We start from the raw sequence: 25896 nt of genomic DNA on the forward strand, positions 1-25896 counted from the left end.
CATAAGTTTTCTGCTGTTATCCTCTACTAATGAATATTGGTTTTAAAAATTATAGGTACCACAGATGGTCTAATACAGTTCTTCCTATACTTTTTTGGTCCACTGTGTCAATAGTATTCCTTGATTTTTGGTGGCGCTGAAGTCACAACATGACATATTTTTTATATACATATACAATGAAACACTTATTTTAACCCTTTAGCCCGCAGCTTTGCTTATATGCAAAGTTCACTTTGAAATTGTATTGCACCATGCAGTTTCTAGTTTGGACATAGAAAAGCAGCTTTGCGCATCAGCTAAGATGCCTTTTTACTAATGAAATTCTGAGTTTTCCGCTAAATGTCATAGTAAGCCAGCGTTGAACTCTTTGTCTTACTTGTTGCACACGGAGTTACGCCATATAGTCATTTTTGAGCGTTCTTCCCTCGTTTAGGCGGACAGTTTTTGAACTGTTGGCGTTTTCTGTATTGGATAGAAGTGTACTGAGTGCAAAAGTGCAAGTACGCTGACATTCGTCGCGTTTTATTGGTTCTATCTGGTTTTAATGGACTTTGCAGATATCAACGTTCAACTTTGCATATACCCTATATGCAAACACCATAAAATATCCCATAGACCTCATATTATTTGCATTATTTCTTTAAAAGAATTCCCGTGCTTAATACACCGAAACCACTCCAAATTAAAAAAAAAAAAAAATCAGTCTGATGGGAAAAATGGCGCTTTAAAGGGTTAAATTTACGAACAAATTATGAAAAAAATAAAATACTTTGAGAAAACAAGCATAGGATTGCTTACTTTCGGAATTAGTGTGGTGATGGATGAGCCAGTTGCTTACTGAAAATATTTCTAAAATCGTGGAATCAAGATTGGATACGGCCGCCTTTATTTTTTATTGCATGCCGATTTTTAGAGATATTTACTTTTTATTAGAAAAAGTGTGGTTTAGCTTGAGCGGCACCCTTGTAAGCCAGTCAAGGCGCACAAAGGAAACCCTGATCTAATAACTAAGTAAGGATAGCTGCTACCATTAAACAATAAATCCTCTAAAAATAATTAAACTTGAACATCAAATTTCTGTAGCAATTGAGTGAAAAATGAAACATGTACTTTTTCGTTCCACAAAGACAAAAGGAGATGGATGTTTAATGAAACTGAATTACTGTGAACCTAATTGTTGGCTTGATAATTGTTAGTTTTTATATATATAAGTAAGTAGTATTATTATATTTCAACTAACTTTACCAATCTTACTAGTGAATACCAATGAACTATTCTCGGACTACTGTCAACCTTTAATATATCTATATATATATCAGGTACATAAACGCACATTATTCCAACCACTAAGGTTGAGGTACATTTACATTTCAGCAACGTTATCTTGTTGTACTATTTACATAGCCATTTTCTTTAAACCGGCTCATTAACATACTAACATCCAATGCCTAAAGCAAACCACAACTAAATACCGAAAACTGTACAATAAACACAACTGTTTATAACTCATGTCCCTTATAAGCTCATCAGCCACTTCTGGCGCAACTCTTAACATCGTCAAGAGTTTGAATATAAACTTCATACATATAATAAATAGAACCTAGTAGCGCTGTTCACTTGTTTCCGAAATTGCTAACTTGCGCAACAGTTTGTCCGATTATTTACACTCCCAACAATAATGTGGGAGGAAACGGGAGAACCTTGAGACAACCTACAGACACAATGTTGTCCACCTCAAATCTATTAGAGCTGATTGAACTTTTTTTTTTTCTTACTTCAGTTTTCTTCATACGTACCTTTGCGTATTTGTATTTTAAGCTCACAGAAACAAAAGTGAGCGAATATTAGGATTAAAATGAAACTACGCGAAGATATGTAAAGTTATTTATTTTCTTTATTATAACTGTTTTCAAACTGTTATAATTCAATGCAGTTATAACTATTATTCAACTTGGATCTCAGTTCTATCTAGTGGTTTCTATTAGTAGCTTTACATCAAATAATGTAACTACTAATAATTACATAATATCTAACTGCATTCGTTCTTTATAAATTCTTAACCATACATTATTTCTGAATCTAGCTCAGCTTCACTTTAATTACGCTATAACCAGTCACGAAGATTAAACGCCCAGTACAAACAAATTCTGATAAAACACACTAATAACCCGTTTCCATCCACTTTCTTTATTCCATCATTTTCTTCATTCTCATCATCGCCGTCTCCTTTAACCTAGCAGGCATAACGTGGGACGTAAAACGTAAAGATTTCATTTCTTAGCAACCAATTTCTCTATCTCCTATAAAACTTCAATATTGCGGTGAGCTGGATGCTTTTATAGCAATTATTATGACATGTACTTTCAGTGTACTTTCCACACAAACTTTTCTTTATAGACCAGAAATTCGGATGCGCATTTTATGAGGTTTCCCAAATTTATACAGTATACGAGGGGTCTTGAAATATAATTATTAGATTGTGAAGTAGCATGTTTCGTCTACTGTCTGGTTTGCTTACTAAATTTTTGATGTTCATGGTCTAAGTTATTCATTAAAACTCGAAAAAGTTAAGGGTGAACTTAGCGGAGACATTTAACCTTTAAACACCCATTGACGCAACTGATGCTTCGAGGTTTTAAACCTGAATAGCTCAGCCCCTAATTTAGCTAGGAAGATGATTTTGGTACCAATGTATTCTTGAAGATGGAGTTTTCCACCGGTGTGCATTTTATGTATGTGGTGGTACAACTGCGGGGGAGGAGGGTAAAGGCCGTGTTTTGTATTTTTTCAACAGGGTTTTGGGGAGCATTCCCTCCTTGGAGTAACACTCATAAAAATTGGTATGTGAAGCAGTGAAGTAGACCACTACATGGTAATATCCTGTATTTATACTTCTTGCTTATATGGGGGAGTAGAGAGGGAACAAAGTTGGCCAACTTTTGGAGTTTATTATTTTTTAACGTAAATTACATTTATTTTTACGACAAACATCAATAACTCAGCTCCTAATTAAGCTAGGAATATGATTTGGTACCAATGTATTCCTAAGGGATGAATCTTTTCGCTAGTATGCTTTTATGTATGTTGGGAAGTTCGTTTTTTTATTTTTTCATCAGGTTTTGAGGGGGACATTCCTTCCCTCTTTGTGGCACATCCATAAAATTTGGTATGTGAAGCAATGAAGTGGTCCCCTACATGGTAATAACCTGTATGTACACTCATGTCCAAAATGATTGTCGCATATCTGTAACTGTCTTCTTGTAAGAATATAATTTGATAATGATATTGTAGGGCACTTTTAATACTGATACTATGTGTATAATCGGGAAATGTATATTTGTAGTAAATTTCTTAGGAAAGGAAATATAAATACGAAAATTAGAATGAGTAAAACAAAATGTTGCTAAGTGGACAAGGAAGTTATACTTTCGTTTTATTGTTCTTATTTACTACTCTTTTGACATGAAATTTGCCACATACATGTCTTTATCGGCTATACACATACTAACATTATAAGAAATACCGGGCGAATTCGTTATCAATTTATATTCGTAGAACAACATATTTATAGACATGCGACAATAATTTTGGACATGAATGCACGTGTTGCTTATATGGGGGGAGTAGGGAGGGGACAAAGTTGGCAAGTTCTGTTTCCAGGACCCCGCAAAGTCAATCTTTTTATTATCTTGAATTTTTGTGTTTCTTCTTCTACGAATATGGCGGGAATTGCGCGACTGTTACCTCGTTGGAATCTGTGGCTTATAAGCTTTCCAACGGTGTATAAATCATGACTCTGTGATGATTAGGGGCTGACCAGAGCCCATAGTGTGAGAGTCAACGATTTTGTTAAAATCTCAGGTGGGCTTCTAAAGGTTAAATGATATCGAATTTCAATGTGGAAAGGTAAAGCTGGATGTAAAGGTATTAGGAATTGATGTGTTGACCTTGCATCACCAGCTGAACGCGTACCATCTGGACAGCCGTAGCTCTTCGTAGGTTGTAACTCTAGGGAGTGATTAGTACTTCTAGTCGTATTACTAAGCCCAATTACCATTCTTTAGTTCATTACTGGTAATTATACAATGGCATGGAGCTTTACACATTGGCCTTACTATTCAAAAATCATACGTTAAAAAAAAAAAAAAAAAAAAAAAAAGGAAGAAAGTTAATTTTATGATTTTGTCTTCTTCTTATTCATTTGCTCTTGCTTTAGTGTGCTTTGATGTGGCTTTTAAATGTGATTGTAAACTTTAAATTTTATTATTAATTGGTTCATACTGTAACTAGTAGTAGTATATAATATCATAGTTTTGTTCCCTTATTCTGACTCCAGTGAAGCGCCATGCAGAAGGACTATCGAGGGAAATGTATAATTGTGGTAACAACAGAAACCTTGAGTATAATTGAATAATAATAAATAAACGCATGTCTTTAGACTGAACAGCATGAAATTATTCCGTTATAGAAGTTCGAGGTATTTATTGCGTATACTGTAGTGAATGAGAAATCCCGGTAAATTCCTGTATTTCATAGTAGGTAAAAATTGTTGTATTTTTTGTATATACTTCGTAGAGTTTTCAATGTGTAGAGCAGTGATGGCCAAATGGCAGCCCGCGGGCCCCGCAAATATGTTTCATCAGCCTAGGAAGAAAAACGGGAAAGGACTTTAAGAAACACTACCGTAACATGAAGAGTTTAACTGGACATGCTAATACCCCTGAATCGGAACTTAACTTTTAGCTATGATATTTCTCTTAAGCTTCTGGTTACCAAACTCATTCTGCAAAGTAAAGCCGTTGATACTGAACCGAGGTTTAGGAAATACACACGCCTTATAGTCAGTGGTGCTATTCAGCCCGTTCGCTGGAACCGGTTGTTAAAATATTTTGAGTTCGCAGAACCGTTTGTTATACCTAGACATAACAGTAAATTTTCTCCAGTTATACCCAGGAACAGTAAATTTTAGTTTAACTATCTTTGGTCTCAGAAATTCTTACAAGTACAAGGTTAAACATACGATATCTCAAAACAAGGTATAAGCGTTTATTTCTTAATCCAAATGCTCAAGTATCAACAATGAGAACTGGGATCACATGAGTGTAGTGGTAAGGGTTATTTATATTTGAAACGCATACATATCATTATCAACAATTGTCGATCCATTGCTGAATTAAGGTCTTTGCAAAACTTTTTGACAACCATCTATATTGGATAAGTCGTTTCCTAGATATTCGCAATGCTACCTGATTTCGTCACAACACCTTGTATTAGGATGCTATGTAGGTCTCTACTTCTCATCTATTTATCTATTTATCCATCTACTCTCTCTCTCTCTGTATATATATATGTACGTGTTCATTATATCAAGGATTTTATAAAATAGAGGATCTGCCCATATATATCTTCATCCTATTAAATAATGAAGCCAAAAAACAACCGAGCATCGGCACATCTAATTGGCTACTCTCGTTTCCGATCGTTTGATTGGCTACTTTCGTTTTCGCCATGTTTGTTGGCTCAGAACATTGCAATTCTATTGGGTGAAGTGGGCAGAGTAGGGGTGGCGAAACTGTGACGTATGGCTTCAAGATTTTGTTGTAAGGGCAGATCCTCTATTTTATAATATCCTTGGACTATATGTCAGGTAATGCATCGTTACCGAATTACGGACATTGAGCCGTCTGATGCTATGAAATAGTAATCCCTTAATGTGACTCAATTTAAACCGCAATAACTCACCTTCTAATTAAGCTAGGAGGATAATTTTGATATCAATGTGTTGCTGAAGGATGAAGCTTTCGACTGATATGTCTTTCATGTATATGGGGGGTACCAAGGCGGATTGGGGTGGGAAACTACCTGTTTTTTGTTTTTTGCATCACGTAATTACCAAAATTATCTTCCTAGTTTAATTAGAAGGTGAGCTATTGAGGTTTAAATTGAGTCACATTAAGGGATGACTATTTCATAGCATCAGACGGCTCAATGTCCGTAACTCTGTAACGATGCGTTGCCTGACATATGGTCATACGATTTTTTTTGTTTGTTTGTTTGTTTGTTTGTCTACCCATAAGGAATCCATCCCTGAAATTTTGCTGTACCTTTTTGTTACACTCTGTATATATATACTTTCAAATGTTCGTGTTTGTGTCTCTATTTGGCTTAGATGCATAATTCAAGAAGCAGGATACCCATAATAAACGTAAAATGTATAACTAACACACATTTATCAAACCATCGTCTCAGGGTTTCGGGGAGGAAAATCACTCAAAAGTATGATTCTTATTTTGTTGTGGCCCGCAGTGCGTTATATATTGGCCATCACTGATGTAGAGAATATATATATATATTGTATTTTAGAAAAAAAAAATGTTATCCTATGTATGTTTACTATTATAGGTTTAGTAACAGTAAGCATTGTCGAAGAAAAAAAAAAACATTTGTTTAACAGAAAAAAATTTTTATTACAACTTCTTTCTTATATTTGGTAGTACGATTTCTTTCGCAAGTTTTATTCTCGTAGGTTTCTCTAGGCACTGTTTACAACGGACACAAATTTCAAGGCAAGAAACTACCAGGTGCCTACCAGGCTCAAATTTTGATGTTTTCCCATTACAGTTTGTAGTGAATGCCACGAGGGGCACGGTGGCTCAGTGGTAGAATGCTTACCTCTGGTGCGTGGGATCCCTGGTTCGATCTCCGCCCAGTGTTATCCTATGTATGTTTACTATTATAGGTTTAGTAACAGCAATAACAATTATCGAAAAAAAAAGCACTTGTTTAACAGGAATAAATATGTTTATTACAACTTCGTAAGTTTGTGGTGGACAGCATCGTGTCTGTGAGTTTTCTCGGGGAACTTTCGTTTACTCCTGCTTTCTTATACCACATAATTCCATCATCATTCACTTGCTTTTTTTCATTATCTCCATTAGCCTTAATCGTGATACGTTAAACTGAAAAGATTTCAAGATTTGTAAAGAATGTCAGTAGAACGAAATATTCAGAATTGAGAAGTTATTGTTAGACCCGTTCTCTTTTCTCGATTTAATTTCGAACTTTCATTATAACGAATTAAAATTTCGTTTTTTCCCCTATATTTAACTTTATTTTTCAAAATGCAATTCAAATTCATCATGTTCTATAAGGGTCATTCCATACGAAGTGGTCCAGTTACACCTATCTATGCTATATAACGCAATCTTGTGAACATATTAACTTCCGTCATTGGGATTGGATTTCAATGACACTTTGCTGATGCATTGAGTGTCTTAATATCGCGGTCCAGTTCGACGATGGGTGTCGTGGATGCAAGGAGAAGCTAACCCCTCTCCATATAGACGTGGCAATGACCATGGAGCTAGAAAGACGGAGTAAACACCACTCGCAACTGAACACAAACGAAAGCAAGCCTAATTGCTGAACCATGCGTAGTTTTTGAAATCTAGCACGAAACATATCCAAACATTTAAATTTTTCAGGTCTACGACCATCCTCATGTACGTGCTTTCTTTGCGTTTTTACCATGTCCTCACTTTTCTCCATGCAATATCAGTCCTGATTTTTTTTCAATAGTTTATTCACATGATGCCGTCCTAAGATGTTACGCCCCAAAAATGGTATCAAAATCACAAACTTCAACTTTCGGACCCCCATAAATCTACAATGTTAGTAGTATCACAACTGTGGATATTTCTGCAGACTCTTTACATGCAATAGTATTCAGCACAAAACTTATGAACCCATCACTTTATGCCATTCCAACATACAGCCTCTTTAAAAGTGTAATTTTCTGTACTTTTTCTGGTAATTTCATGTATTGGTTTGCAACCGTGCATATTTATTAAGAAGCAAGAGTGTATATTCCCCGTGTACCTCAGTCTCTCCTCTAAACATTCATTTTTGTTTGGTATGTGTCTGATTCGTACATCTTGAGCAACAGTAGTTTTCGTACACGCTTGCAAATGCAAGAAATGACACTCCACCGACAACAAAGATGGTCGCTATTCAGGAACATACACAACGTTCATCACACTCTAAGTTTTATAATTTTCGTAAATGGAAGAGCCATCACTTTCACCATCTTTGGACCACTTCAGATGAATTGATCCATAATATAAATATTTTTTCCGTATTATATTACATTATTTTATTATTCAGACGTTATGATAGTCATTTTTCATACAGGTGCGCGATCAGTCGAATAAGAGAGCGTTTTGAAACTAACCAGTGATCATTATCTCACTAAATAAGCATAGCGCATCTTCCAGTGCAAAAAATAAGGAATTAAGTCGTAAGCATAGCGCATCTTCCAGTGCAAAAAATAAGGAATTAAGTCGTAAGCATAGCGCATCTTCCAGTGCAAAAAATAAGGAATTAAGTCGTAAGCATAGCGCATCTTCCAATGCAAAAAATAAGGAATTAAGTCGTAAGCATAGCGTATCTTCCAGTGCAAAAAATAAGGAATTAAGTCGTAAGCATAGCGCATCTTCCAGTGCAAAAAATAAGGAATTAAGTCGTAAGCATAGCGCATCTTCCAGTGCAAAAAATAAGGAATTAAGTCGTAAGCATAGCGCATCTTCAAGTGCAAAAAATAAGGAATTAAGTCGTAAGCATAGCGCATCTTCCAGTGCAAAAAATAAGGAATTAAGTCGTAAGCATAGCGCATCTTCCAGTGCAAAAAATAAGGAATTAAGTCGTAACCAAGATAGATTCTCTAGCTGATTGTATTAAGGATTTTTAAAGTTATGTATATGCTCATTTGAACGTAACATTCTCGCTTAAAAATTGCTAAACTTTATGTAACACAAACAGTTACACAATCGAATTGGTGAATAAATGCTAAGCGAGTACATTTCATTTCATGCTGCTACAATTACATGCTTTCATTACTTAGCTATACATTTTTTTTGTATTTTTTTTGTCTGTAAGGCCATGTCAAAATGATGTAGAACTTGCATTGAATGTAGAAACAGGTAAATTATTGAGAATTGACGTATTTCAGAATAACAAAATTTCAGTATAATGATTTAATTTCAAAGTTCCCAAAATTTCGTTTTACTGATGTTATACTGTATTTTGAAGTTTAAAAAGAAAAAGAAAAGAATCCTTCAAAATTTTGTCTAAACGTGACATCAAACCTATATGAGCTTCCGGGAGGAATCGATCTGTATCTTACAAAACGAAAGTTGGAATTCTAACTGTTCAGCTCGGTGGAGTGAAAGAGTTAGTGGAATCATCTTGAAAGTGTCACGAAAGTGATGAATCCTGATTATATATATATATATATATATATATATATATATATATAAACTGTCCTGTTCCACCTATAACGCACAGAATGAACGACGTTGTCCATTAACAAGCTCATATGAGATGATATTCAAGCAAAGACGCTAAAACGCTTCGCGGTAAAGAACGTACTGTACTACTGAAACAGCATGTATTTATTTCTAAAGATTTTAATAAATTGACCCAAAAAATATGTATATACGGTTTGTAATCTTATTTCTAGAAGTAAAGTGAGTAAACAGTCGTAAAATATTACATGGGTTTGATGCATTTTGCGGCTCACAATCTTTTGGCAGAGTGGATGGAACGAAATAGGTGGACGAGCTGAGAATCGGACCCTGGGCGGATTTCGTACTTACTGATTTAAATGTAAAACTATCAGAAATAGTAGATGGAGCTATAAACACAAACACAGAAAGAGAAGAAAAGGTCAAACACATACCTTGAAGTTTTGTCTTTTATATTCGAATCGCCAAGCTTTAAACCCGGTTTGTGGATCGTCAATAGAATGAGAGAAAAAATCATAAAAATTAGAGGGAATTAAAATGCATAGTAAAACAACTTTGATTGCTAGACTTCGTTGAAAAATTGAAGTGAGTTTTATGTACAAGATGAACGAAATGTAAATACTTACTGAAAATTGATTGTCACTTTTTAAATACCGATTACAATAAAACTACCGTAGCTATAGACTTCATAATGCGCATAGGCACCAGTAGTCTCCAAGAGCTTCTGCAATCGTTTTCGAATAGCCACTACAGGCAGGGGTAAAAGTGGATCTTGAAAGGTAGGGGGACGCATGACGTCAACCCGTCTCCCTTGCCCATCTTTGCCCATTGTAATTTTATTAGAAAGTGGGGGGGGATGCTACAGATATTTTTTGGAAGTAGGAGGACGGCGTTCCCCCGCACTTTTACCTCTGGCTACAGGTTTAGACAAGAAATTGGGTGAATGTTACGTGGGTAAACATAGTACATCGGTAATGTGGTTTTCACGGATAAAAATTTAACTCATTCAGTTCAGTCGTCGAATCGCTTGTCCGCTTGCTTGTGTAGATTTTAATGGACCTCGTGTGAACATCTCCTGAACTAATGTGATATTTTTCTCTGACGTGCACATGAGAGGACTATTTGGTCAGAGATTCCATTGCAACGTCATGTGTGATGGGGTGAGCACATGCTTTTCTTTAAAGACTGATAACTTATCCCTTTAATAGTGTTCGTACTTGCTCCTGGATACTATGTCACGGCAATATACTGTGTTCAAACGTTCCAGTACAAATAACAAAACTCTCTTGAAGTAGGGTAATGGGATACCCCTGTTACTACGGTGGACTGAAGCCTGTCTACCAGTTCTACCTAACGTAACTCCCCTCATGACATCTGCAGTATTGAAGCAAGCTCATATCTCCTTTTTGGTAAAACCTCAAGACACCAAATCTCACTGGATAACCGTACACCGCCGGAATCCAACTCATGATCTGGGAATCCCCTGGAAACCAGAGAGGGGCTGCCTCAGATTACGCCTGAGATAACACGTGCACTACAGAAACAGTGGCTTATTCAACGTCACCCATTCGGAAATTGGACGAACCTTTCTCCCTTCAATAAGATGTCTTCACGTTGAGCTCACTTTCTTTTTAAGAAAGATAGACTACCAGTGAAGAATTTGATTCCCTAATCGCAGACCATCATTTCGTCAACACAGTACAACACATGGCATTCCCTAGTGATTGATAACGCTAGGGGCGAATCAGTTTGGAATAACAGTTCTTGATAATCCTCGACTGGTTCGTACCATAAGGTCGATAGATTTTTCACCTTCATCTCTGTATCTAAATCTTAAACGCCACTCCTCCAATCGTGAGTCCAACTAATTTCCACCACGCATTATTAACTGTTACATTTACAAGTATTTTTTATCACACGAAAGAACAAAAATATGGTATTTGTATCACTTTAGGAATGAAAATACATTTTGATTTTTTGAGAATCCGTTAATATTAATTTCTTGCAACCCTATTTTAACTTTTCTTAATATTAAAACCTGAGCTCTTTTTCTTGTTACCTCGTTGAATACTTACAAATCGAGTCCAAAGCTTGGTGGTTCGATATTAAAAATGAAGCTTCGAGGTTCATTTTCATATATTCCGTGCCAAATAGGGCAAGAATAATTATTAAGTATAAGGAGTTATTCTTGGGTATTTTGAGAAAATTCTTTTAACTTTCTCGCTAGCGACAGCTTGTTTAATTTGTTGAGTGCAAAAGTGTGAAGTTGCATGTAAATAGCTAAGGCATTATTGTTCAGGCGGCAACAAGAATTAGAAGCTGCAGGTCTGGGTCCAGGTGGTGAAGAGAATCCAGCATTGATGGCGGAACTGCGAGCTCTTCGTCAGCGGAAAGAAGAATTGGAAAGTCATTTGGCAGCTCTACAGGACTCCAGAAGGCATCTTATGGTACAGTTGGAAGGTCTCATGAAACTGTTGAAGGTAACGAATTCTAGAATTCTGATTGAAGATCTTATCACAGATAATAATGTTTTCATTCTTTTCGATAAATGTTTTAAGCTTAGCGGCCGTAGGGTAGCAGTTAGTGCATTGTAATCGGGAGACTCCAGGTGCAAATCCTGCTTAGACAGCCAAGTATAATAATAACAAATGCAAGCAAGGAATATAAAGAAATAGTTTATTTATTTATTTATTTATTTAAGGTCCCATTTCTTCAGCGAGGCTGCAGGAGACAAGGCCTGCTCTGTTAAGTAAGATCCGAACTACTGCTGGGATGTATATTCGAGGCAGGTATCTTCCCACTGGAAATCGAACTCAGGATCACACAAAAAGCAGCACGTTAGCCACTTAGCCAGCGAAAGGGTTGAAAAATGGTTTGCATTTTCCTTTACTTGACACAGATTTCCGTAATGAAATCACATTGTCATTGTCAGTGTAAAGATAAGAGCTGAAGCAGTTGTTCGTCACATACAATTTTTGAATTTTTAAGATTATATTTTGTACTGAAAAAATCGTCAATGCAGGGTCTGATGAATGAGAAGGATTTAATACGGTATTATGTCTGCAAATCCAGTCATTAAGCTTATGATTTAAGCTTTTACATGAAGTCCATGGTGATGAAGGATACCATCTGATTGCCATTTTAACTTCCCAAAACTACAGATGAACTGTTCGATCATAAGAACTACTTTCAAATAGTTTTCAGAGGTTGTCAAGAAAAATCAAATAAACTGCTAGTGTCAAGACATTTTTGGGCTTCCCGGTACATTCCATAAATGTCCTTTACTGTTTCAGAAAATACGATAAATATATATTTGTTGGATATTTTTGACAGAATAGAAATACCTACCGACGAAACTAACTTTCAACATTGCTTCTTTATGAATATATGTATGAATGGTAGATAATCACTTGATTGTCCATATTGTACTATAAAATCCTGTAATAGGTATCTCTAAAGGAAATTTCCCACTATTACTTGACAACATTTCCTTAGATACAGCCATTACAAAGGCTGACCCATTTCCATCCAAACAATTTACAAACAGTGACACCTATCAAACCGCGTTTGAAAAGAAAGAAAAAAAAAACATATCTGTATCAGTCATTCATCTGTTATGTAGCAGAATGGAGGTGTTAAAGTGGGCAAAATGCCGCTGAAAAAAGACGCTTTAGAGAAGGAAAGGGTACATCTTGTTTTTTTTCCAATCCAGACTTTAGCATTTTCCTCATCCACACAGCAGAACAGTATCGGAACAATGGCTTTATAAGGTAGTGTTCGTTGGCGTTACAAAGATAGAATGTTATAATTAAACAGCTATGTTATTCACAATCTACATCAGTAACGAAATCGCATGCAAAGAGGGTGTCACTGAAACTCACAAGACTGGTGCTAACGAAAATCCCGGGATATGGCAACATGTGACAATTGGTTATCACAGCGTATTAGTATCCAAACGATTACATGTTGCCCAAGCAATAGTAAATCTTGAAATCACTTTAAATTGGAACTGGAAACTGTCTGCAAGGCCAGTGTGCATAAGTTCACAGCACTGCAATCATTCAGCGAAAGAGCAAAGCGCCACCTAGCTGATGACCTCTAGAAATGGGACATGAACGAACTATGGATCTACTTGAGTGATTTGAAAGGTTCAGTCCATCGCCTACAGAGACGTTAATAATGAAAACGTCAGATATAACAAAGAATACAATACAAAGAAAGCTTCTTGAAATGTTTTGTGCTTATTACCGCTTTTGCTACAGAGAAAAACTCAAGATTTGTAAGATTAAAAAATGTCGAAATAAATACTACATGCTACCAAGAACATATTATATCCCTGGTTTACTCAGACGAAATACCAGCATTGTATGGCGACAATACCTATCGTGTGGAACTCTACTAGGACAAAGCTTCAAGTCACACGGCCAAAAGATCGCTGGCTTTTTAACTAATCATAGCAGCTGCAACCATTTCCATGCCATTTCGTTTGAGTATATTCTCGTTAAGAGTTTAGATGTTAGTCACATGGATTACTGTGGTTTTGGGCTTCGTAAGGTTCTGGGAATCACGTATTATTTGCATGATAAATGGCCTCTGGAAAGACTGCAAGCCGGGCTGGGATAATATGCCTGTGGTACCCTTGTAGTGGAAACTACGATGTCGTGTAATGGTTAGTACTGGTAGTCATCACATCAAGCATGATAAATTTGGCTGAGTGGAATATCTTAGTAATATGTTGGGATGGAAATGGATCAACATCTGTATATACCTTCTTTCGGCGATAATTTGAAAAGCTAAATAAAAGTGTAATGTAATTTAGTGTATAGTTATTTAAGTTGCTATATTTGCACTAAATACAAGGAAGTACAGAACTATGATGGCATAACAAGAAAAGCCTGGTCGTTTGATTAGCTGGAAATCGATATCCTGCTTGCAGGGTGTATGTAGTAAACAATGATACATTAGAGGGAAGGGGGGTGAGGAATAAAGTAACTATAACAATAAAACTGGTTGTTTGTATTTCTTCCAACTCAATTCGCATTAAATATTCAATGTCAGCTCAGTTGCTAATGCATCCGATGTTCAAGCGGGAAATCTTTGAATTTTTGCCAGACGCAACATACTTCTTTTTATTATTCCATCGTTAATCTAATCTGATTTAATAATGTTAAACGTCTCTATACATGTATAACCTGTTAACCTTGCCATTTGTACTATTGTTTCAGAACCACCAAGCGTCTCCACGTTCGACGCCCAATTCCTCCCCGCGTTCTACTAAGTCCCCTCCACTTCCATGTTCGTCTCGTTCAGCTCCAGCGACTCCAGGCTCTCAACCCCTCACTGACTCTCTAACTGGAGTTGGAGGTGACGTGCGGTCAGCTTTTGGCTCTGCAGCCAGCACAAGGAGCTTGCGGAACGACCTTTTAGTTGCTGCTGACTCAGTTACCAATGCGATGTCAACGCTTGTCAGGGAACTTAATTCAGGTATTGTTTCATCTTCAACCACTTCCTTTTTGAGCTAACCAGAAAAGTTTAATATAGTTTAATAATCAGAGATAAGTATAGGATTAATTAGAGGTTATAAATTGTATAGAAGGCTTTTAAATTGGAATAAAACTATGTTTATAAATTTTTATAGTAAAGTTATTTTGGTAAAGCCTGAATGAGAAATGGAAAATATATTTATAATGAAAAACAACACTTATTACAAACAACTCTAAGCACTGTTCTCAATGAAGGGATATCAAGTTTGTAACGATTGGGTTAATAAATCGATTTTGTAAAGAATTCACCAAGCAAAGCAATATAACATTTGGCAAGTAGGGAAGTAAACAGAAGCGAGGAGGAGAGAACATTTTTTCCTGCATGGCCCTTACGACCCTCTTTAAAATACATTCCTCCATTCTGTTGGTTATTTTGGTAGTTGTTGGTGCACTACCCCCCCTCCCCCCCTTCAGACAATCCTGGATCCGGCTCATAGTAGTGTACAAAATATGCAGTCTGAACCACTGTTTAGTAGCCCCTCGTAGCATAATCGCTAATAGTCGCTAACGCTCTCACCTTCAATGCGAACAGTTCCAGGTTCGATTCCGGGTGGGAACACTCGATCGAAAAAGTGTAAAAAGCTTTTTCAGGTCAGCCATCCTGAATGGGTTTTCCTCATTCACACCAGACAAATGCCGAGGTGGTACCTAACGTATAGGCCCCAGACCGCTTCCTTCCTTCTCTTTCCTCGGAAACGTCATCCCTCATACATGACGGGCTAACTTGGCCATAAATGCCGAAAGCCCAGAAATCTAAATTCTAAATCCTGAACCACTGTGTAAATTTGATCCTTTACCAGCATGAATCAAAACCCTGGATCTCAGTGAAGGACACACTGGCCGCTGGACGAGCTAGGATGGCTGCACTATGCTGTTCAACATAAAAATGAAACGAAGTAACATTTAGCATCTTCGAACTCTTGATGAGTAACTTGTATTTATTAGCAAAGCAGGACCCAAGCAAATGATGTATATAGCAAGATAATGAGATTACAATAGAAAAAAAAATCGACTCTTCAATGATGAATCGTCTCAATTTACGACTTTTAAGTGATATAAGCAACATAAGTAAACAGATTTCAAAACATTAATTCTTTGCTCCCACTTGATTTATTCCTTACTTCTTCGATCATAAAATACTCTATACTTACTGAACAGGGATTATTCAGTAGATGTCTCAACCTCACGTATACCACACTGACGTAACCCATGTTGTAAAGTTCCATAACGTTAGAATATGGAAGTCAATAACCAGTTGCTAACAGAAGAATTTTTGTTTTTTCCTTGGGCATGTGACGAACGTTCAGAATGTTTACTGCCTGCTCATTGGTCTTCCTTTCGCCTCCATCACAGATTTTAGTAAATAACTTAATCATTATCATCATAGGTATTCTGCCATTATTGGCAAGTCGCTTACCGCAATTGAGAACCTTCCATGCTTCACGGTCTTCCGCTAACCTTTTTGTCTTCACGTACAATTTTTCTGTTTTGATATCTTCCATCAATTGTAGTCTCCTTCGCCTCCTCCCTCTCTTTCCTGCCACCATACGTTTTAGCACGTTCTTCATGATGTAGCTCCTTTTTAGCCAATGTCCCAACCAGTTTCTATTCCTTTTCTTAAATTATAATTAGAAGATAATTATCTAAAACTGTTCTTTTTCTCCTCTTCCATTTCCAGCACCCTCCCATTCGTTTTCCTCTCGACCCAGCTTATTCTATCCATTCTTCTCCACACCCACATTTCGAAAGCTTATAGTCATTTTTAATCATTTTTGCATAATGTCGATGTACCCTCCCCGTACTGTACAATACTCCACACGAAACATTTTACGAGTCTTTTTCTCAACTCTTTTTTGAAGGCCCCCACATAGAAATTTTGAAATAGGACCAGCTAGTGTGTGCAACACAGTTAAATGAACCGATAGTAATTTGTAGGTCTCCTCTTATAAGCCAGAAAAAAACAAACGGTATCCCACTAAGAAGTGCACACGCGTAAATAAAGCTCTAATTGCACGTTTTATACTAATTTGAAGATGCTAAATCCAATGGGATTATTTCTAAACATCTCTGTCCATAGGATCGCGGGAAAAATTACCTCAAAGTTGGGATGATTGAAGTATCGCATATATATATATATATATATATATATATATATATATACATATGTTCTATCAGTTATCAAATACTGTAATGTTAATCAGTAAATAACCTTCGATCATCTACGTGACAATTCAAAGAAAATTACGTATTTTCTTTTAAAAAAAACATTGCAATTATTTTTCAAGATTCCTTATAGACTATCTTGAAGTTTATGTTGTATCTTTGTATAGAAATGTAAAGGAGTATATTAACTATTAATACATGTATATTTAAACTTAAATATGCATTAATATTTCTAATGATAGTTTCTCGAAATATTAATGATAAATTTCTTCCTGACGGAGATTACTTATTTTTGGAGATTTATCACGAAATATAAAGTTATTATGAATGCAGTGGTTGCGTTATGAAACCATGTCATGATAAACACTATATTTTTATGACTTACGGTCTTCCATAATTTTAGGCATGTCCTTTGTGTACTTTCTCAAATGCAGTTAAATGAATTCCTTGCTTGATTGCACTGGGTTTTACTTTTCTCTTAATTTTCTGGAATGTAAATAAGAAAAAAACATAATACTTAGTCACCTGAAAGGCTAATTATACATCATTTTTAAAAAAATGCATTGCTTTATCTTCGGAAACAAGGAATGAAAATCACGATATTTGACTTTGCCAGGCTCATACCTTTGAATTATAATTTTGAATCTTGGTTACAGTAAGTGGTCCTTCTGGTGATCTTGAGGTATTTTTGTTGCTTTTTATGCTATTATTACACAATGATTTTTATCATAGTTTATAATATATGTCTTTTGGTCCACAAAGGCGTTGAAGGATATTACGCTTTCACATCATTTCAAAAGTTCAGAATAAAAATGTACGAAGCGTGTTCGGAAACGACGTACCGTTTTCAAGAAAGAAAGAAAAAAAAAATACTAAAACAGGTTTGTTCAAGCCAAATTTATTTTTACATGACAGAGCATACCTTAAACTATTTTTCGACATAGTTTCCACTAATGTTCAAACACTTGTCAGAGCGGGTGATCAACTTGTTCAAACCTTCCTCAACGAAACATCCCGCCAGTGTCCGGCTGTTTTGTTTGAACGCCACCGCAGCGCTAGTCTCGGAGCTCCGCATGCGCGCTAGTTTCATTGTTCATTGCCTCTCCACTGATGTCAGTATGGTTGAGTTCTGTCACGAGTATACTGTTGAGTTGTTGCGAGTGTACTGTATCCTGTGATGGTTTAAAACAGTTGCTGAACCCACCGACTGTGAGATTCGTTCTGTTATCCGGTTTTTGAATGCAAGGAACGTTATGCCGGCCGAAATTCATTGTCAAATTTTAAATGGTGAAAAACTGACCGTCACTTGTTCCTGTACTGAAGCGCGAGCTCGGCTGTAAGCGCTTTAAAAGTGACGACGACGAAAAAAAAAAAAAAAAAACACATTGGAGTTATGGTTGTCTTCACTGCTGAGATGTTTCTTTGAGGAAGGTTTGGACAAGTTGATCGTCTGCTCTGACAAATGTTTGAACATTGGTCGAAACTATGTCGAAAAATAGTTTAAGATGTTCTCTTTCATGTGAAAATAAATTTGGCTTGAACAAATGTTTTTTAACGGTACTTACTTTCCGGACACGCTTCATATTTCATTTATTAGTTGAGAAAGATACATTGTATCTTTGTGAAGATAATTCACTACGTTTAATGTTGAAACTTAACAAACATTAAGTATACTGTAATTGAACGCAAGGAATAGACATTATACGCTTATTAATAGAAGTATATACCTTCCGTGTCCCAATCTTAAAATATTCGCAAAAATTTCAATCGCTGGTGTTGCATTCTTCTTTAAGCGCAACGTAAGGAAAGGTTAAGGGATAAGTAAAATATTTTACGAATAAAAAAGTCTACACACTTCTGTAGAATGTGATGATATTTCCCAATTTAACTATCACTGTTTTCGATCTTGTAGACTAAACACAAACCTACACGAATTTCTTTTCAATTGTCTCTGGCACACACACACACACACACACACATACACATATATATATTATTACTGTTACTGTTATTGCGTCATGTCTGTTCAAAGGTTTCAGGAAAAATCATAAAACTAAGTAATGTGGCAGACACTATAAAATTGTATGTAGCTCTTTTTAGTGATAAAATCTCATATTTTTAAAGCTACAAATTGTAAAGATCAACTTTATTTTCAGTGGCCCCGCGTAGCGTTGTCGCTAACGCTCTCGCCTTTGGTGCGAGCGGTCCCGGGTTGGATTTCCGATGGGGACACTTAGTCCAAAAAAAGAAGTGTAACAACTGTTTCAGACTAGTCATTCTGAGTGAAGTTTTTCTGGATTTTCTCACACCGGGCAAATGCTGGGATGGTACCTAACATAATGCTCCCAGGCATCGTCCTTCCTTTATCTTTCCTTTCTTCCTCTCCGATTTCCCGGACAATGTGGACGCCGAGGGACGTCATCCCTTATACTTGACAGGTTAACATGGGCACAGATGCCGAAAGCCCAGCCTCCCTTCAATCTTATTTCCAGTACTAAAGCTATCTATAGTGATCTTCAATATTTCTACATAAGTTCATTTTCATTCATCTTAGATCTTCACTGTAAGCTATCGATTTCGTTAAAATCGCTAGAAATTCAATATTTGATCTTGTTCCCATGTAAAAGGAGTAGAAAACTTTTGTCACGTTCGGTGCGGAAGATTTGCGCCGATGCTTTGATTTCCGAATAGAAATACATGTATTTTGGATTTAATGTAATACGTAGATTTCGTGGATTTAAAAAAAAAAGAAATAAAAGAAAAGTCTTCTTCATGTAGCAAATTGAAGTATAACAAATTATAATAGAGAAGGCAAACACTAAGAAATCAGCATAGCTACTGTCTTTATTTCTACTTTGTTCTTTCTTTAGTCCTTCCTTCCTATACTCAGTTGTTTATTTCGTGGTTATTTATTTATTTACTTTTTTTTTTTTTAAATCTTTAAACTTACTTAAGAACATTTCTCTGTACTATATTATTTTTCAGATGTGCGACTGGTCCGAAAATCGAACTCGTGTTTTCGAGGTAGTCCGTTAATGCAGGCTTAAACTCTCGAGGGCAGAAGGGCAGGGATCTCACTGCAGGAGCCCTCTCTCTCTCTCTCTCTCTCTCTCTCTCTCTCTCTCTTTCTTTCTTTCTTTCTTTCTTTCTCTCTCTCTCTCTCTCTCTCTCTCTCTCTCTATATATATATATATATATATATATATATATATATATATATAATATTGAATAACAAGGAAAGAAGGAAAGTAAGATAAAACATGTCCTCCTGTGTTGGAACATAGTTGCTCATTGTAGTTTGTTCCGTTCAGAGTTCGGTGACCCCCAGCATTGAATATAGTGTGGGGTTTCATTATTGGAATGAAACTAACGTATTTTAAAGTCCTGTTTGGGGCCTAATAAGAATATATTTCAACAATTTGAAGAATGGAGCCCCAGCATCATGGTGTCTAAATGTGTATTGTAATACTTTGTGAGGCTCCTATATACGAGGGCTATCCAGAAAGTAGATTACGTTTTCGTCTGTGTCCGCTAGGGGCGGGGCTAGCGCGGCCATCTTGGGGTCAGAGCGTTGCGCAGCTCAGTCGGCATCTAGCCGTGCTAGTGAGAGGTTCGTGCTGTGCTCCGTTAAGATACTGTGACGGTTTGAAATGTCTGCGTTAATTGAAAATCCCGCGAGCTGCGAGGTGCGTGCAGTAATAAGGTTTCTGACAGCAAAAAACTGTAAACCGATAGAAATCTATCGGCAGCTGTGTGAAGTGTATGGGGACAACATTATCACTGAAGGTGGAGTGCGACAGTGGGTCATAAGATTTAAAAATGGCCGAACCAATGTTCACGACGAAGATCGAAGTGGGAGACCCAGCAAAGTGACTGCCGAACTTGTCGAAAAAGTCGATGTTAAAGTCCGTGAAAATCGAAAGTTCACAATAACGGAACTTTCTTTGAGTTTTCCACAAATTTCGCGAAGTTTGTTGCACGAAATCATCAGCGAAAAGCTGCAAGAAGAGGTAACGAAGTGGTTGAAGTCGCAGGCGGCCGAATTTTTCGACGAAGGAATTTCCAAGCTCGTACATCGCTACGATAAATGCCTTAATTTGAATGGTGACTATGTCGAAAAGTAGTATTTGTGTGTGGCTTTCATCTGTATATAATAAAATTTGTTTCCTATACTTTGTTGATTTTTTATTCCAAAACGTAATCTACTTTCTGGATAGCCCTCGTACTATATGGGAAGGGAAGATGTGTCCTCCAAGTGAGGCTCCTGCCGCGGCCCTATACCCCTCGTCCGAGTCTGTGTTAATGTGCTAACCACAAGGCTACCCGATTCTTCATCACATCAGCCACATATTTCCACCCTTAAAGTAGATGTTTAACTATCCAGATCACTTTTTTGTACCACGCAACACCCGTAAGTTATGGTATAATCCATGCTGTGTGAATGGTTGAGCACCAACTGTAAGTGAAAATATGTCGCTAGTCTCGAGGAAAGGATCAGGAAACGTAGTGATTAGCGCACTGACACGGTAAGCTGGAGATTCGGAATGAATCCCGGACCTAGTCGCACGTATCTGTTTATTGAATATTGCGACTTAATTGATTTTTTAAAAATCGTTAGAAGCAACATGTAGACCATGTTCTATTTGCTATTCAGTAGGAAGTTGTCTATCACCACAAATAAAAAAATAAACTACAAAAGAGTAACTACTATTATTTGATAATCAACCACTGAGCGGGATTCGAAGAGAAATACTTTGTACTCAAAGAAATAAATCTCCAAAAATAACTTATTGCACATATTGTAAAGTTTGTTTCTTTGATATGTTGTTTACTGTGTATATGAATCAACATGTGTTGTGGAAGTCTTAATTTCTGATGACAATGAATGGTAGAAGGGAAAAGGTGAGGTTTTCGTGTGTTCTGTGTAGAAAACTTTATTTTCCCTCATGTACAGTTATAGTAATGTCTGTATATATATATACATAGAGAGTTCAATTTATTTGCTTGTTGCAGTAATGAAAACCTTTGTTTCTTTTGAACGTTGTGCAATGTGACCCCAGGTATTATTGGAATATGTCTTGTTTTTTATTACGTGTAATGAACCTCGTATGCATGGGTATGCTGTTCTATATTCAACACGTAATATTATAATTACGTCCATAATCAAATCAAATTCTAAAGAAAAATTTCATCAAAATGAAATATAAAATTCTTTATCTAAGCTGGAGATCACTTTCTTCTTAGATTGTCATATTGATATCTAGTGGACGAGAATGCTTGTAGGTGATTCGCTTCAAGAGGCAATGTGTTGCAACAATCTGTGAGCATTGATTCACGATATTTCAATTAGAAATCCAATTAATATTTCCTTCCTTAGCGGGAAGTCATAGATAGCTCATAGGTAGGCAAAGACTTTACTTCCTAACATCAGACATCTGTTCAAACAGTACATTTGTATGAATTTGTAATCGTAACTATGGGAAGGCAAGCGAAGGTGTTGTGGAACTAGTTTTTATTTTTCTTAATCGATGGTTAAAAATTTGTTGTTGGTTCGTCTGTCTTATACTCTAGTTTTTTTTAAATTTTACCCATTGACTTGAAGTTTTTAAAGATTGTGGCGGATTGCTGCGGTAAGGTGTTAATTAGGTAAGATGTTTTAAAAAAACGTCTTCGTAATTTGTGGTAGTATTTTGTCTTTTTTAACATTGATAAAGAGTGCTACTATATTATTAGCACTTTTTTTTTAAATAACATTTCTGCAATATTGTGCGTGGCTTGCAGCTCATAGCTTGTGCAAATAGGCTAAGTGAGGTTTTGAGTTGACATTGGGTTGATTTTAATACTCGTTATTTCTGCTGAAGCATTCAGTTTCTTTGTCTTCAAGTACTCTTTACACGTGAAAGTTGGTAAACTAAACTGCTATCAGAATACATTCCCCATTTACATAATCCTGTTTTACTATATGTTAGGCCATCAACACCTATACACACTCGACGGTCTTCAACTTTCTCAAGAGAAATAGTACAGACTGTGTCAAACTGTGCTTCAACCTAGGTTCCTTTAATGGAAATCAACAGACAAAACGATAGCTAACAGACAGGACGTGCACATTGAGCAGAAACACTGGTGGCGTCACGGTATTTCTTTGTCTGGTAAAGATGCCAAATTCATTACCATAAACCTGAAACGATCTGTAATAGTGGTCGTGTTCCATTTGTCATTCCAAAAACGGAAAATTTTAGAATAAATTACGAGTGTCATCAAGTCATTCCTTTGAAAATGAGGTTTCATGTCATAGTAAAAATACTCTTACAGATGTATGCCTTCTCTTACAGTCTGTAGTGCCATTGATCAAACAGCTTTTACAATTGATTTCCACAGCGCAAGGTCGCATTACAGGTGTCTTGATGCCAGCGAACTGGAAAGCTTAAAAGTCTTCTAGATTCTGGAAAGAAGTTCTAAGGGGTAAACGAGGTGCATACCGAACTTATATATTGTTTTCCCATAACTCCTGTAGTTTTCAATTTTCGAGTTGTATATTTTTATTACTTTTCAACAATTCTCGTACACATCTACACACCACTGCAACCTTCGTATCCTCCCATCAAAAACGTCTGAGAAATATTTTTGGGAGTATGTTGGAAAATGACACTTCCGATGACACACTAAACGTCTGCCTCGCAGTGAATCCTTCAGTTTTGAAAAAAGATCGCTGGGATGATATCACTTGGGAGCAGAACGAATGAGGAACCATTGCGATGTTTTTATCCTGTAAAAAGTCTTCTTATTCGTGAGACCTTCTCTTCATCCAGCTGTCGAGTGACCTAACGTGAATCGATCTTGAACAGCTTCAACTGGTCTATGAAAATTTTTTCCACAATGTAATGACAGAATCGTGGAAGGGTACAGATATCGTGAACCTTCTATCCTCCATGAGAAGGGCTTGGACAAGAGCAATGTTTTCTGAGGTGGTTACATGATTTGGGATTCCAAACTTTGCCAGATTTCCAGTTGACACTAATTCTCCACTTCCCTCACAAATTCACTCGTGCACTTCCTCGCAGTACAGTGATAAAGAACAGTGTCCCCACAAACATCTTTCAACTAGGGATGAAGATAAGTTTTCTAACATGTAGACAGATACTTTATTGGGCACCTCTACGGTGAAATATGTCATTTCACGTCACATCAGTATCGATAAAGGCTTTCTTTTACAGATAGATTTATCAACAATAGATATAGTTAGAAACTCCAAATTTTACACTTTGAACTATGGCTAAACGACATGTAATTATGGTATGCACCTCGTGTGTGTTTGTTATGAGATCCGTGTGCATACTGGTTGTTTTTTAGCCTTTGTTTTCGTAACGGGTTGTATATGTCATCTTCCTTACTTTTTCTTCATTCAACATGTTCAAATTTCACACATAAACAGGTATTTACATTGTATTTAATTCTCTCTTTGACTCTGACTTTGCAAGGAAATTGTTTTTGATGTTTTATTTAATTGAATGACTGAATAAATTTAACTTTCCATTCAAAACATTTTTTTTCTCTTTAAAATAATTGTAATGAAGTATGTTTTAATGTAATATACAAGGTAAATGCCTACATTTTTTTCTAATTCTGGATAATTGGAAATAAGTGAAGTAGAAGTGACCTACCAAACTAAATATAATTAAAAGCCTAATTTTTATTCTTCTCATATCCTACAAAATTCTTCAATTCCATTGTTTGAAAGTGAAAAGTAATTTTAATGTGTCCAATATTGGTTTTAATTATAAAATGTAAATTTTATATATAACATTTTTTTCTTCCTCTGCAGTTCTTATAACTTAATTATGTACCTCTATAATTTGAAATGCTTTTAATTGAACCTTCGTGAACGTTTCAACACCAAAAAAAAAATATATATATATTGAATTCTTTTTATTCCATATATGTTAATGTGTCTTAGTAGTGTGGAATGTTGGATTTATGTGTAGTGGTAGTGCTAGCATTAGTGTCGGTTCTTCACTTGTACTCTATTTTCAGAAGGCTCTGATCAGGAGGAGGGTGACAGCAACATCCGAAAACCATTAGGTACGATTTCTGTTCTTACTCTATTGTCTAGTATTTGTCTCATTATTATAATATACATAATGCTGCATGCGTATGTACATTATATTATATATATATATATCTTTTTTTTTCGTTTTTTCTACCTTTAATATAAAAGCGTTATTATAACGTTCAATGTCCAAAATACAATGATAAATAGGAAGTAAGTAATTCGATTTGTTTTGTGGATATCACTTTATACTGTATACAGTAGACCCCCGAGTATCAGGCCTAATGTGGTGGTAGAGTAGGCCGGAGTTCTATGAATAGTCTTCTCCATAGTCACTGTAACTTTTTTCATTTATCACCCATTTTCAGATCTTCACTGTAGTACACTTTAAAAAAAAATAAATAAGCATACCTCAAGAACAATTTACGAATATAAATTTAGTATTGTACGTACTGTACAGTTATAATCAGAAACAGCGGCAAGCGTACTGCATTGAGGTCCGTTACACACTGACGAAACAATGAACAAGGAGCAGAACACTGCTCTTTTCCTGTCACAACTTGTATTTTGCACATGACGCGTAGGAGGATCGTAGCAGACGCCCGCTTCCAATACCTTGGCAATGTTGCCAATGCAACGCCTTGCCTTCCTCATTTAATTGCGATAAAATAAAACTAGGCCGTATAGTACGGAGGCCGGATAGTTGCGAGCCGGATACTGGGGAGTCTAATGTAATTGAAACAAGATTTTTTCTAATGTATAGATTTTTTTCTAATGTAAATAGCCTATGTTTTTCAACTTGTTATTCTATAATTTACAAAACAAGAGAGAGACATTA

At 36.2% G+C, this 25896-nt stretch overlaps 1 protein-coding gene across 9 annotated transcripts in view; it reads left to right on the forward strand.

Moving 5' to 3' along the window:
- Positions 1–25896, forward strand: part of Dyb (Dystrobrevin) — a 351963-nt gene that overhangs the window by 271042 nt on the left and 55025 nt on the right. For 7 of the 9 annotated variants that reach the window (XR_014128235.1, XM_081738417.1, XM_081738404.1 and 4 more), the window contains 3 exons: positions 11602–11782; positions 14528–14786; positions 25043–25090. Coding sequence is in view for 8 of the 9 variants with exons in the window: in XM_081738417.1 (XP_081594543.1) it covers positions 11602–11782; positions 14528–14786; positions 25043–25090 (488 nt within the window). In the remaining variant the exon portion in view is untranslated. The remainder of the gene's footprint in view (positions 1–11601; positions 11783–14527; positions 14787–25042; positions 25091–25896) is intronic. The other 2 variants (XM_081738406.1, XM_081738415.1) reach the window with 2 other exon arrangements.

Source organism: Thermobia domestica, chromosome 2 (assembly GCF_964235325.1).
Source record: "Thermobia domestica chromosome 2, izTheDome1.hap1.1, whole genome shotgun sequence".
In the NCBI taxonomy this organism is placed as follows: domain Eukaryota; kingdom Metazoa; phylum Arthropoda; class Insecta; order Zygentoma; family Lepismatidae; genus Thermobia; species Thermobia domestica.